This window comes from Gavia stellata, chromosome 3 (assembly GCF_030936135.1).
Source record: "Gavia stellata isolate bGavSte3 chromosome 3, bGavSte3.hap2, whole genome shotgun sequence".
Lineage (NCBI taxonomy): Eukaryota > Metazoa > Chordata > Aves > Gaviiformes > Gaviidae > Gavia > Gavia stellata.
The window spans coordinates 40,736,128-40,749,503 of record NC_082596.1 but is presented as its reverse complement, the minus strand read 5'-3'; the positions used below and the strand labels follow the sequence as shown (position 1 = coordinate 40,749,503).

General features: G+C 36.6%; 1 protein-coding gene across 1 annotated transcript in view; it reads right to left on the bottom strand.

Annotated features, from left to right (window-relative positions):
* ASPH (aspartate beta-hydroxylase) overlaps positions 1-13,376 on the bottom strand; it is a 98,677-nt gene that overhangs the window by 31,493 nt on the left and 53,808 nt on the right. The window contains exons 7-9 of the mRNA XM_059836293.1: positions 5,365-5,453; positions 3,190-3,276; positions 12-162 (exon numbers count right to left, since the gene is read on the bottom strand). Coding sequence (XP_059692276.1) covers positions 12-162; positions 3,190-3,276; positions 5,365-5,453 — 327 coding nt within the window. The remainder of the gene's footprint in view (positions 1-11; positions 163-3,189; positions 3,277-5,364; positions 5,454-13,376) is intronic.

The following is a 13,376-nucleotide window of genomic DNA, read 5'->3' as shown; positions in this document are numbered from 1 at the left end:
TCAAATCTTACCAAGAAACTGCTGCCTGTCTGCTTCTCGTTTCAAGCTCAGTTTTATCAGATCTGAAGGGACATTTGGCAGACTAACCACCTCATCATAGGTGTTGATGGCTTTTTGCAGCATCTCATTACTTCTCATTTTCTCAGCTAAGTCATCTTCAGACTAGAAAGAATCACAAAACCATTATTAGAACACATAATAATCCATTAGTCTTAAAAATAACTTAATTTTCTTAAAAGACAAACTATGCAATTGTTAGACTACGTGAATAATCTTAGAATTATCTTTCATCTATATAGTTTTGGTATAACAATGGAAAACTTATTTGATTGTGCTTTTTCATGAGGCAGATTAGAATTACTGTTAATTCTTGTTTCCTGCAAACTGTTTGAAAGCATAAGTATGAGGAAATTTGCACCTAAACCATACATTAACACAGATTTTTGGTTAACATTTGTAGAAGTCATAATTTCTGCTTTTGAAAATAAATGAATCAATCCATTTTAATAATATGGAAGAAATGTAAATTGTTGCCTACAGACTATGCGTATACTAAGACTCACACTGGCAGCAATACACAGATCACACACACCAACAACCATTTCTTCCGTATATTCTGACACAGATTTAATTACACTCTTTCTAAAAAAACTAATTAGGAATTGGCTTTACTCTTGCATATGTTGGTAGAATATCTACCCTACAACTCTTTCAGAACTTTAATTTGTTCATTAAATTCAGGAGCAGACCAAAGGGTGTATGAAATCTCTACTGTGAAATTACAGCTTCAGTGAAGCCAATGGAAGCTACTACTGATTTCACCTGTGGTATGGCATTTTCTTAATTTGTTTCCACAGCTGAAAAAAATAAGACTATATCTCAAATGCTGAATTTTTAAAGCATTACTTTGAATTGTTTACACAAATGCATGAATTTTCATGTGTTTAAGGCATTCTTCCCAAATACGTCTATTTTTATGGGCTTATGTTCTTTCTTAGGTCAATTAGCAGAGCAAGGTGTAGGTGCATCACAAGCACTGCAGGTGCAAAAGCTCTTATTGGTCTATTGCACTTATGTCCTTTACTTGTTTTTTTCCTTGGCCTACTTTGAAACAGAATATGGGAAATACCAAAGAACATGACTACTCAGTCAAACAGTTGATCAGTTGGTTTCAGACATAACTACAGAAATCAGTTTGAAGAGGTTATTTATTTTTCTGATGTATATTCACTAGGAAATTTGCTTTTCCTTTTTTTGAGGGAATTGCACGGCAAAGAATAGTAAAAGATCACAAGCAAGAGGCAAAAATTGTCAGCATAAAAATCTGCATAAATTCACCACTATAGATGCTACAAGACCTATAAGGAGATTTAAGATCTACCTGTTCTTCTTTCCAGCCTTAAAGGCGTTAACGATTTCTGTAGAAGATTTTTTCATCTGGCCGAAGTGTAGCTCCAGAAATGAAATCGAGAATTGCTCAAATTTCTGAAAACCACTTCTAATAATAAACTTCTTGGGGAAAACAGTTGCCTTTCAAAAGCTACTGAAAGATCCAGAAAAATGAATCCTCATGTCCTATTAGAAATTGAATCTACAAAATTAGCATGTCATGTTGGTTCATGGTTCATAGAAATGGAGAAGTACACTCTTGTGGTGAATTCCTGACCTTTACCCTTACCCTTCTCTGCAGTTTTACCTTTAGTTAGTGATGAGAGATAGCAAATTTGAATGTGTTGTGTTGATATAAATACCCATTTAAAAGTAATACGGTGTTACAATGTAAACCCTAAGAATAATCCATCTGTAAGTGAAGCCCATGATTTTCCCATTCCTTCAAACAGATTCAACTTACACATACTGGATTCAATAAATTGTCATTGCTCATGTTAATATGAGTGTTCAGTAAAAAGACTTTTATGAGGCTACTGAAAACAGAAATGGATTTATAGTTGTTTTTATACATTCCCAGAAAGTGTATGCTAATTGTGACTTCAGATCTTGGTCTGTAGGACCTTTTAAGCATTACTAAAGTAGCAGGTTGTGACTACAAATTGTTGTAAAGGGACAACTGGAGGGAATTCTGAATGAGAATAAGCTTCACAGCTGGCTTCAGTGATCTGCCCTCCTCCCTAAAAGCAGTGAGCTAATGAGGAGGCAGGAAGCATATTCTCTTAGATATAATGAGTAGATTCATTAAAAAGGTAAATACTAAAAGCGTACGTTAACAGAGTTAAGTCCATCACATATATGAACTAAAGTAGTCTGCTACCATACGAAGGCAAATAGTTCAGCAGACTATCCCTCACACAGAACACTAAAGTATTTGGTCTGCTGTGTATCAAGTGCTTGTGTGATAGTTTTTTGGATAATCACAGCTTTGGTTTTAGCATGACTATTAATAACCAAATGAAAACTGTCTGTGACTCCAATTCAAGTGCCTCGTTAATTGTAAAACAGCACAATTCCCTTCTACGGTGCAGGTTTCACTTTGCTCATCTTGATTAACCGGAGTTCAAGCAGTCTTTTATTACACCTAGTGCAGTGGGATTATTCTACTATTTACGAAAATACAAGGATTATTCTCTTCTGAGACATCCCAACACGGCTCAAAAGTATTATGAATACAGAGCTTATTTTCCAATGCTTTCACTTTTTTTGCATGAGAACACCTGAAACAGAACTCACTCCACCAGAAAAGGCTAATTAAGCCTCCTTGCCTATGAATTTAGGTTCTTTACCCTTTAACACTCTCTCTATAAAAACTCCAAAAAATCCTTCCCTATTCCCACTAAGCAAAAAGCAGCATTTATCTCAAAGCGGACTGATGTGTTGATTTACCAGCAGCAGCAAACAGTATGTAAAAACAAAGTTCTGCCTGTTCCTGCACTGGGACATTAATTGGGATTTATCTCTTCTTACTGTTTATCTGTCAGTTTTCATAAGATATACAGGATGTATCTTATTTTTGTGTTATTTACAGTATCTCCCACTAAAGTTAGACAAAAGCTCCCAAAGTAATTGGGGAAGAATAGAGGACTGAAACAGATACAATATGACAGATCACATAATTCTTTTTTTCCCTAGGAAACATCCATAAAATTATAAACGAAGTCTGACTGGGGTTTAGAACTCTATTGTTAAAAAAGGTTTATTTAATCTTTTTTAACATTTATGGCCTTTTTTTAGTACCTGTGCTTTCCCATATCTTGCTCGAGGACTCTGTGGATATTGATTCACTAATGCTTCAAAGGCCCTTAGAGCTTCTTCAACTTTTCCCTGGAAAGTAGAGATATTTATCAGCAATTCTGTCTAATAAAAAAGCTGAAGGATGCATGACCTAATAACACATTCATTTCCCCAATTAAAAAACAAAAACAAAACAAAAAAATGCAGACTGAATTAACAGTTTTCACTGATATTTTTGTTGGGATTGCCTGCTTATTTAAGAGAAATTAATTGTTGTTATTTCAGAAACAATATTATCTACTTCACATGGTTAAAATGAATAGCTTTGTTTTTATTTTACTCACTTCCCCTTTGTTGACTGGAAAAAATGCTGAGATGACAATAACCTGTCTCTATAAAAATGTAAAGGTTCTATTGCTAATAACAAAATCCAAACTGATTGGAGAATACAAAGGAAGTTCTAGACATATGTGGAAATTTCCTCTCTGCGTACCTCACATGATGAACAGTATTGTAACTATGGTTCTTCTAGGGGAAATACTGTAGACTCATCCATACTGTATGGCTGTTTCCTTCAAATCTTTTGTGTTTTGCATATCAATGTCCCTCGGGACACCTCACATGTGCTTTTTGTCTCCTCCCTGTTGCATACAAAGTCCGGTATTCTCATGATTGATGCTGACTAGCAAGTAAGGATGGAAGTTGAGAAGAACCAGCTGAACTGTTAAATAGGAGCTGAGCACTGCTTGGCAAAATTTGGCATCAGATCTTCCTGCCACTTCCAACTCTTACAGCTTTATAAATATGAGTGGACTATTATACACAATTGTCTTGCTATCTTCAAATATTACACGCCTGACTTGTTACTAAATTTATCTTGCTCCCTAGAAGATAAGCGTGATTGTCTGCAAGTCACCAAGAGACACAGACGAGAAAAGAGAGTCAGCCAACTGACCTTATAGGATCATCAAAAGTTTCTGTTATGCCTTTCTCTGATCAACCAATGGTTTAAGTAACAAGAAGCATGAAAATGCTTTTTATTTTTGTATTCTAACACGTAAACAAGGCTCCTAGTGAAAAGCAGCAGCAGCCTGAGGTTAGTGCTTTCTCTGTAGTAGCCCTTCAGCCCCATCACAGACCTACAGGAACTCTGGGGCTGCACAGATGGCAACGTAAAGCTAAAACTGCAGTCAGTCTTCCGAAAATCAAGAATAATCCTACACCTGCAGTGATTAAAATGGTTTTTATTTTATGGTACTAAAAATAGCGTATCTCATTGCTCAGCCATCTGAAATCCAGGGTACAACAAAGACCTGCAGTTGTTCTCCATGCGCTAGGACTGTCTTGTGAGGTATATCTGAGTTTCTAGAAGATTTACATCCAAAAGACTTAAGGTGTCTCATTTCTAACAGTCACATAGTCTTGCTTCACTATTTAATCTCACATCTGGAAAAGGGACATCTCTGCAAAGGTCTTGTTTTCTGAAACACTCAAATAAAAGAATAAAATTGGAAGTTATCAGAGAAGATGACTGAAGAGTTTTTGTTTATTGTTGGGGGTTTTTTTGTTTGTTTTTCATAGTCAAGTTATTAAATTCAGAACTACCAAAATTGACTGATTGATGTTAAGGTCTTGCTGCCACTGGTGAGAAGCAGGAACATCTGCTTCGTGCTCTAAGCAGCTGTACAGGAGCAGAGACACTCACAAGATGTGTGCAGAATCCCAACAGAGACAATGCCTACAACAAAGGTTTGCAACTAATGCTCACAAAGCATATGAACACTGAAAGATCCATATTAACACACATGATTTAAGTTCTCTGATAATAGCTGACTTCAGTTCTCAAATGGACAACAGTGATAGGGCAGAACTAACCCTGTTCCATATGATTAATTTAAGCAGTTGTTTGATGATAGGAATTCAACAGTTAAGCTAAATATTTTCAAGGTTAAAGGTGAGCAAAACACACAGGAACAGACATACACTTATGACTTTACAAAAAATTAAGATAAACTATCCAGCAGAAATGAAGCCTGAAGGATAAACATGCACTGAATATTTAATTTTAAAAAGTCAATGAAAGTTATCTGAAAGTAATTCTCCCTTTTTCTCATTTAATTTTTATTTTGCGCATTTTTGTCCACTGTCTACAGTCCTGAGTGAAACATTCAAACTTACCTTTTTACGTAGCTTTTCTGCAGCATCTAGTTCAGCCTTAATGGTCTTATCAAACTTGTTTAAGAGCTTTGTCTTCTTCTTCTTTTTAGCTAGGAGAGATTTAAAAAAGACACAGTTCATTACTTCTTTCATATTTCACAGCAATTGCTTGGAGCAACCTTTAACTAATGACTAGTACTACGCTGGTAAAGTGCATGATTTTCAAATAAGGCAGTTTCAGAATACATTGAAAAGAAATTGATTTCTTACGTACTGCAATCACAAACTCCTGTATGAAAAAGCAATCTTCAGTCATTCAAACTGAATAACTTTGCAGTCAAGTTTTTGATAAAAGCATTTTTTATCTCATATAGTCAAGAATTTTTTTCTCATATAGTCAAGAATTTTTTTCCAAATGGTTCAATTGACATGGAAGAACAAAGTTAACTTATTTTTCCACATTTATATGGTATTATGAAAAATACCATTACCAGGACATGTTAGTAATTTCTAAAGTTGTGCCTATATATGCCTACTTCTTTATCTAAAGCAATTAAAAGACTTGATAGAAATCAGTTACTCAGGGTAGGAGGGACTCAAGAAGTTGTGTAGTCCAACTTCCTGCTGAAAACAGGTTCAACTCTGAAATGTCCGATCAAGACCTCTTTAAGTCATCAAGCTTCCACAGCATAGCAAGCTATCGCTCAGTAGCAGAGCAGCAGCAGTATGTAGCAAACCAGCCTTGAAATAAATTGTGTAAAGTAAATTGCGTTTGAAGCAAATTGAAGTAAATTGTGCCAATTTAAACAGCTATTATTTACTTCATAGCAGTTCACTCTTAAACAATGTCTATTTGGTTACATGAAGTATACTAGATGTTAAAAAAAATGCAAATAAACTACTGAATGATATGACAGAAGATAACTGCTTTTTTCCACATTTGCTACAGCTCAACTTTCCTTTTGCACTTCATTAGGAAAAAAAACCCTTTTCTGACACAAGTAAGGGAAATATACAGTGGCTGATACAAGTAACTACTAGTTATGTATATCTGTAAGTAATAGCACATATTTTTGCTTAAATTATGCATTACTGTTTTTTCCCCTCTGTGGACAGTAAGTCATTAATAGCATGAAGAGAAGTAAAATTATTTTCTTTGTTTAAATAGGGAATGCTGTAACTAGTATGTGTAAAGCTAAAACCAAACACCATACAGCTTAACATCACAAGACTGCTGCAAAGCTGCAGCAAGTATTTTGGATAACAAGGTATTGTAACTAGCCATGTTTTATTCTGCTTCCCAAGTCCTTGGGTGCACTGTTCAGGAATGACAAGAGCCACAACATGCTACTGGAAGCTGTGCTCATGAGTCATTAAATGATAGTTTCTCTCCGAGACTCTGATCCTACACAGAGATTTAGGCAGACAAATCACTTTGTCTGCGTTAAACCTCAGAGAAAGACCAATGCCTTAGTTAATGCTAAACCAACACAAACCCCATCCAAGCATCAGGGGATCTCATGAGTCTGAGGTGCTTCTGTTGAGATAAAAAAGCCCTTGACTACCTTTGGTTCTTTCTGTGTAAGACTTTTACTGTCATGTTCAACACTGAACTCAGACAGCTCTGCATGGAGAGAGTTTTTCTTACATTACCTTTATAAACTATTTTGCAGCATTGGTATGCACAGTTAAATAGATACTATCGCTTTTCAGGGGCAGGGGGGAAATAGAATTTAAACAGGATGGAATTTAGTAGGATAGCTTCAATTTACTTATTCACAGAGGTCATATGAAGCTTTAAATATAAAAATGTATTAAGATCTATACAGGAAAGGTACTAAAGCAGCAGTGCATTAGGATTATTATATCCCTGTTGATCCTTCTTCTAATGGAAGTGACTGTCATTTTCCAAGGCATTAGCTACCAAGAAGCTAAGGAAAAAACTGACATAAAGGAGTTTACTCCTTTATCAGGATAAACCAGCAAATAGCATACTTTAATATATCGGTTTTGCTTTGCTAAACACTTCCAAGTTTGTACCCTATGACTTGACATCAAGCATTTATACTCAAACACACAATAATACCCTTAAGGAATGTAGTTATCATGGAACTGAACTGATTTTGCTTTTCTTTTTTTTTTTAATATAATAATATAGATGGTTTTCATGTCTTTTGTTCATTCCCCATAGATAATATAGTAGAAATGCATTTCAACCTGTGGCTGATTCCAATCTTGCTATGTCTTACCTTAATATTATACATTTCATAGCAAAGTGATGTCTTTACTGCATTTTCATGCAGTTAATGATGATAATGATTAAGGACCACAGCACTGGCTCTGTTCCAAGTGCTCATACCCCTTGAATCCAGCAACACTCACAAAATCAGCTCTCACCATGAGAGAAAGGACCCCTCCACCCCAGACCTTCAGTCCACAGTGACTAACAGGTACGGTCAGAAGTTTCTGACATAAAAGTCACTGGGCATGAAAAGAACAATCCATAATGTGCAAAAGGTTTGCTGGCTTTTGTGTTTGGTGTTTTGTTTTCTTTTTTTTTTTTTCCTTTTCTAAAAATATGCCAGCTCAGTTTTTCATTGCTATATCTAAGGCCTGGCTTGCTCAACAGTAGGTGTGGATGAACCCAGAAGCATCAGCCCAAGCGGCCAATAAAAGCAAGTGCCCCTGTGGACTTTTTAGGTTGGTTGAGTTCACAGCTGCTACGTGAAACTGTCATTTGTTGTTAGCAGGAAAACTGAGGCATGTCAGTTCCTCTGGGTACATGATCTGGGGAGCTTCCAGCTGGACATCACCACCAAACACTTGGTTTCTTCCTGTTCTCTAAGTAGGTGGCTGTACATACAAGGAATGATGTAAACCACAACTAAAATGTCAATTGTCAGTTCCTACAGCATGAAGCAAAATCTTTATCTAAGACTGGCCAGTTACATAGAAACTGTGTAGTCAATAAGAAAGGACAGCTATTTTTCAGCTTTCTAACTTTCAGTATTCATGGAAAGATACAAAGTCATTTGGTCCTTCTCAAACTTGGTAAGCATGGCAACAGCAAGGTTCCTTCAAGGCAATGGAAAGAAGCTTTCCCACTCACCAGGAAACTATTACTGCCTGTGGGACACTGTTTCCACAATTCCTTTGAGATTACAAGGAGATGAGACAGAAACAGCTCAGAAGAAAAAATGAATGAAAATCTTACAAGTCTGTGGCACAAAGATGTAAGACATGTTTCCCCTCATATCTGACTCCAGTGATGTGTTGGGAGAACCTTTTTGCCACCCTCCATTACAAAGAAGTATTATCTTCCCCTTTTCAGTACAATTATGGATCAGCTCTAGACCAGCAGGAGATCAATATGAAAAGCTGGAAAGAAGCTGTTAAAATAAATATTATTCAGCTGCTAGGCACCAATATAACACAGTAAACATTATATAATGAGCAATCATTTTCACCCCCCATTCTATTCCTATGTTAAAGAATTCATCAGAGAGCTCTCAGTGTAACCATCAAGCATTCCTCTATATTAACCAGATAGCCTGCTATGTCCCTGCAGGGGTATTTTAATAAATTATCCATTGCCTCCTTCTAGTGTAATAATCTTTCAGCAGATGTGACCCAATGTATTAAATTCAGTGTTACAAAGAAGTTAACTTATCTGTTTTCAGAGGAAAAAAACATGTAATTTTGCTTCAATGACTTACAAATTTTACCATGTAGCTGAAGTAATGCACGATCACACAACTGCTAGGGTATTTGTAGTCCAAATCTGGTTGAACATTAAAATGATAATAATTCTTTTATATATCATACTATGGTCTTGCAAGAATAATACTGAGGATTTTCAATAATGGTGTTGGATGTAAGGATAGGCTTTCTATCTAGAATTGTTGTCATAGGAGTGCTGAAGACTCCCTCAGAGAAAACAGTTTCCACTGTCAAAGCAGCAAGCGAGGAAGAAGCCTTACAAGAAACTCCATGCTAGTTCTTTCTGTTGGGGAATAAACAATGGCCAATGATGACAAGCAATCTTCTCTCTCCCTTCTACATTAAGGTACAGGAGAAAAAGAAAAACAGAAAAAAACCCTAAAAAACAGAGAAGGAAAATATTTTGGAAGTGGTAATGTATTAAATGTGCAGTAAACTTAATAGCCTGCAATGTCATCCAATGAAAGATGATGGAATAGCTATTTTATATACCTATTTTGGCATATGAAAACTAAAATACCAGGCCTATTCTATGTTGAAAGGCCCCTTGTCATCACCAAAAGCACCGACAGTCTTTTTCTACAAATAACGGAGAGATATCTTTTGAAAAGTAATGAATGCACTTTTTACATCCGAATAAGCAAGAACGAAGGGGAAAAAGGTAGGAGTAAAGAGTTTGCCTCACTGGAAGAAGGGTACGTACCACTCTAAAAAGTAGCTACAGAGATTAAAAGAATAAATTCTTTTCTACATCACCATAGTCAGGACAAGGAATAAAAGGCTTAAAATTGCTACAACAGAAAATTTGTCTTGAACATCTAGAACTAGCATCCACGAGCAAGCACAGCAGAACAGATTGCTGAGGGTAGTTATGGAATTCTAATTACTGGAAATTTGTAAGAACAAGTTCTAGAAGCATCTGCCAGGAACAATGCACACAGTTGATAAGGCCTTTGGTCAACAGAATAGACAAAGTAAGCGTCAGGGTCCCACCTAGTCTTATTTTCTACAATTTCTGTAATATACTGCTGTATGTCAATGCGCTTTAATGCCAAGACTATAATTAGACAAGGAATTTCCATTATCTCATTTGTCAATTAAAGAAATTCCTCCAGCTCCATGTCTGTCACCACTGTGACTGAGATTCCTCGCAGCCCTATGCCAGCAACAGAATATTGAATTTCAAAAATAAATGGATCAGTTCCATTATCTGATTTGTCTAACAATCATGCTTTTATGCTCTGCAGCTTCTACTCAACCATTAAGCTTCTGTTCATCTCCTTTCTCTCTCCTTCTCCTGGCATCCTCTTCCCAACCTTTCCCCTTCTCAACCTTGATGCCCTACAAAATTTCTTCCCTTTCATTTCTACACTTGCTCACAATCTGTTCCTTAGTCCAGCTCTTCCTATTTATCCCCAACTTATTCTTAGATACCTGTCTTCTTCCACACCCTTGTTGCTCATGCCCTTCTTCAAGGGTCTTTTCCCCTAAACTCTCTTGCCCCAAATACCTGTTACTGACCATCTACTCTACTTCCAGTCTCCGTCTCTGGGGCATACTTCAGAAAATTATTAGGGCTATAAGCAGTCATGAGAGTGACTCAAGGAAAGATGAATGCAAGTGACAAAGCCTCTCTGCTGTCACATAATTACATGGGCCCCATACCAAATGGTGCTAACAGAACATAAGTATCCCTTTGCAAGAAACACTTCACCTGTTTCTACACATTCAAATTAAGGCAACTAAATTTAGGTTTCTCTATGTAGACACCTAAACCCTACTTTATTCTTTAGAAATCTAGTCATTACAGTCAATGGAGCCTAAAAAAACACCTACTAAGTGGTTTGCTGAAGGCTCCACTGACTGTACAGATGATCATTGTACATAATGCAGTTTGGACACTACACTAGCACATGCAGCCACATGCAAGTGTCTTGATCTGGAATTGAGTCCCATCCGGAGTTCTCCTCAACTCATTGACATTCCTCTTAGATGATAACTCTTACTCCGGCAGGCTGTTTGGAAGCCAGTAGTGTGTACGCTGAAAGACTCAGAAAACAGTTTATTCCTTCCTTTCAGTACCTGATCACAGAATCATGGAATTGTAGAATGGTTTGGGTTGGAAGGGACCTTAAAAGGTCATGTAGTCCAAGCTCCCTGCAACGAGCAGGGACATCTTCAACTAGATCAGGTTGCTCAGAGCCCCATCCAACCTGACCTTGAATGTTTCCAGGGATGAGGCATCTACCACGTCTCTGGGCAACCTGTTCCAGTGTTTCACCATCCTCATTGTAAAAAATTTCTTCCTTGTATCTAGTCTGAATATACCCTCTTTTAGTTTAAAACCACTACCCCCTGTCCTATCGCTAGAGGCCCTGTTAAAAAATCTGTCCCCATCTGTCTTATAAGACCCCTTTAAGTATTGAAAGGCTGCAACAAGGTCTCCGCAGAGCCTTCTCTTCTCCAGGCTAACAAAACCCCACAACTCTCTCAGCCTGTGATCTCACAGAAAGTTTCAGTGCCAAGAAGGAACAGTACCAGAGGAAATCTTGCTCAGGTCTGAAGATCTAGACTAGAACATGCCATCGGCTTTGAAACAAGTGGAGATACAGCAGCAAACAGCAGCTGCACAGGGAATGGAAAATGAAATCCAGTGGCCAAACTCAAACATCTCTCCACTGATGACTATTAGCCAGCATGTGTGAACTAATATTTTTTTGCCATTAATAATACAGGCTCTTGTGGAGGAAAAAACCCACACTAAGTCTGCAATAAAAGATTTTTCTTCTTTCATTTAAACACTGGGAAAAGTCAAAGAAATCAGTGAAAAGTACATTTTGTGAAGCTACTGAATTTTTTCCTTGAAACCTTCCAAAATGCATTTTTAGAAAGGCATTTCCAAAATGAGTTTTCCCAACAGAAGAATGTAATCTCAATGGTATAATTTCAGAACACCTTTAAGTGATTAAAAACAGTGCCTTGTGATAGAAAGCAATCTCGATTACAGGTCAGATTAAAAAAAAAGATAATATTAACTTTTTCTGCAAAAACAAAAGGCTAATAATGTTTTAAAAAATCAAGTTCTGTAAATCTTCATCTGAAGCAGATGTATATTTTTCTCTTAAGTAACTGTCCACACAGACAGCATCAGGCAAATCATTTTGCAGCTTTGATGTCAATTTTATTCACAGAATTATAATGGAAGTATAATTTCTTCATACTTTACAACTTTTAAACCAAAAAGTTGCCTAAAGAAATAACAATCAAGGAATGAAAACTTTTCTAGAATTTCTAGACAAACGTTCTCAAATTATCAAATATCTGTATGGTCCTGTATAACTGAGCAGAACACAAGGCTTGAAATTGGTGTAAAATGCCAAGTAAGCCAATTATGTTAATGTGGTAAGCGCATCCAAACCAATTACATGAAGTAATATGAAAAAAAAACATATGGAAAAAACCAGAGTGACAACTAGTACATGGCAAAAAATTTATTACATCTGACTAAGTCCAAAGCAACACAGAACAAACTGGTAAAAATATTATGTCAGAAATAACTAGTAATAATATTTCTGTAATGGAGTAAACGAACGCTCTCTAGCCTCCACAGAAGGGAGAAAAAAACCCCAGCTCTCCATTTCACATTTTCATCTGAAATACAAAGCAATTAGCCAGACTAAGGAAAACCTTATCCTCCTAAAAGAGCAAACACTGCTGAGCTGACCGATCAGATATCAGCCTAATGTCTCAAAACAGTCAATACTTTATTAGCCAGAACTGGACAAAAATACTGAATACTATCATAATTACCTTTCATGATTAATATTTTTTTTTTGTTCTAAAGATACAGCATGCACTTGGCATTTTAACAGACAGCAAGTTAGTTTTAAGTGGGTCTCTGATATTGTCTACGCTAAAGGCTTCAACTAGTTGTTTTCTGAAAATATCATTTAAAGGATGGAGTACCTTTAGCGCAACATAAAGCATGAATTGTTCTGTCCTTGCTGACATACACTGGGCCTCTGATCAAAGGATACATGTACAGTTTTATTCCTGAGCAAAGATATTCCAAGTAAACGGGAGATAATATCATGCTGCTATTAGAAATCCCAGAACAATTAGTGGTTATCTCTAAACACCAGTATGCACTTTCATATACTTAACACAAATCATCTCTCACTCCTGTGCCTTGTAAAATGTTGGGAACAGATACTTCACAATTATGTGACTTCATTCTGACACAATACACGTCAGGAAGAAGGACACCACAAACAGTGAGCTTGTCAGCTGATGTGCAACTGTGGTCAGGAAGA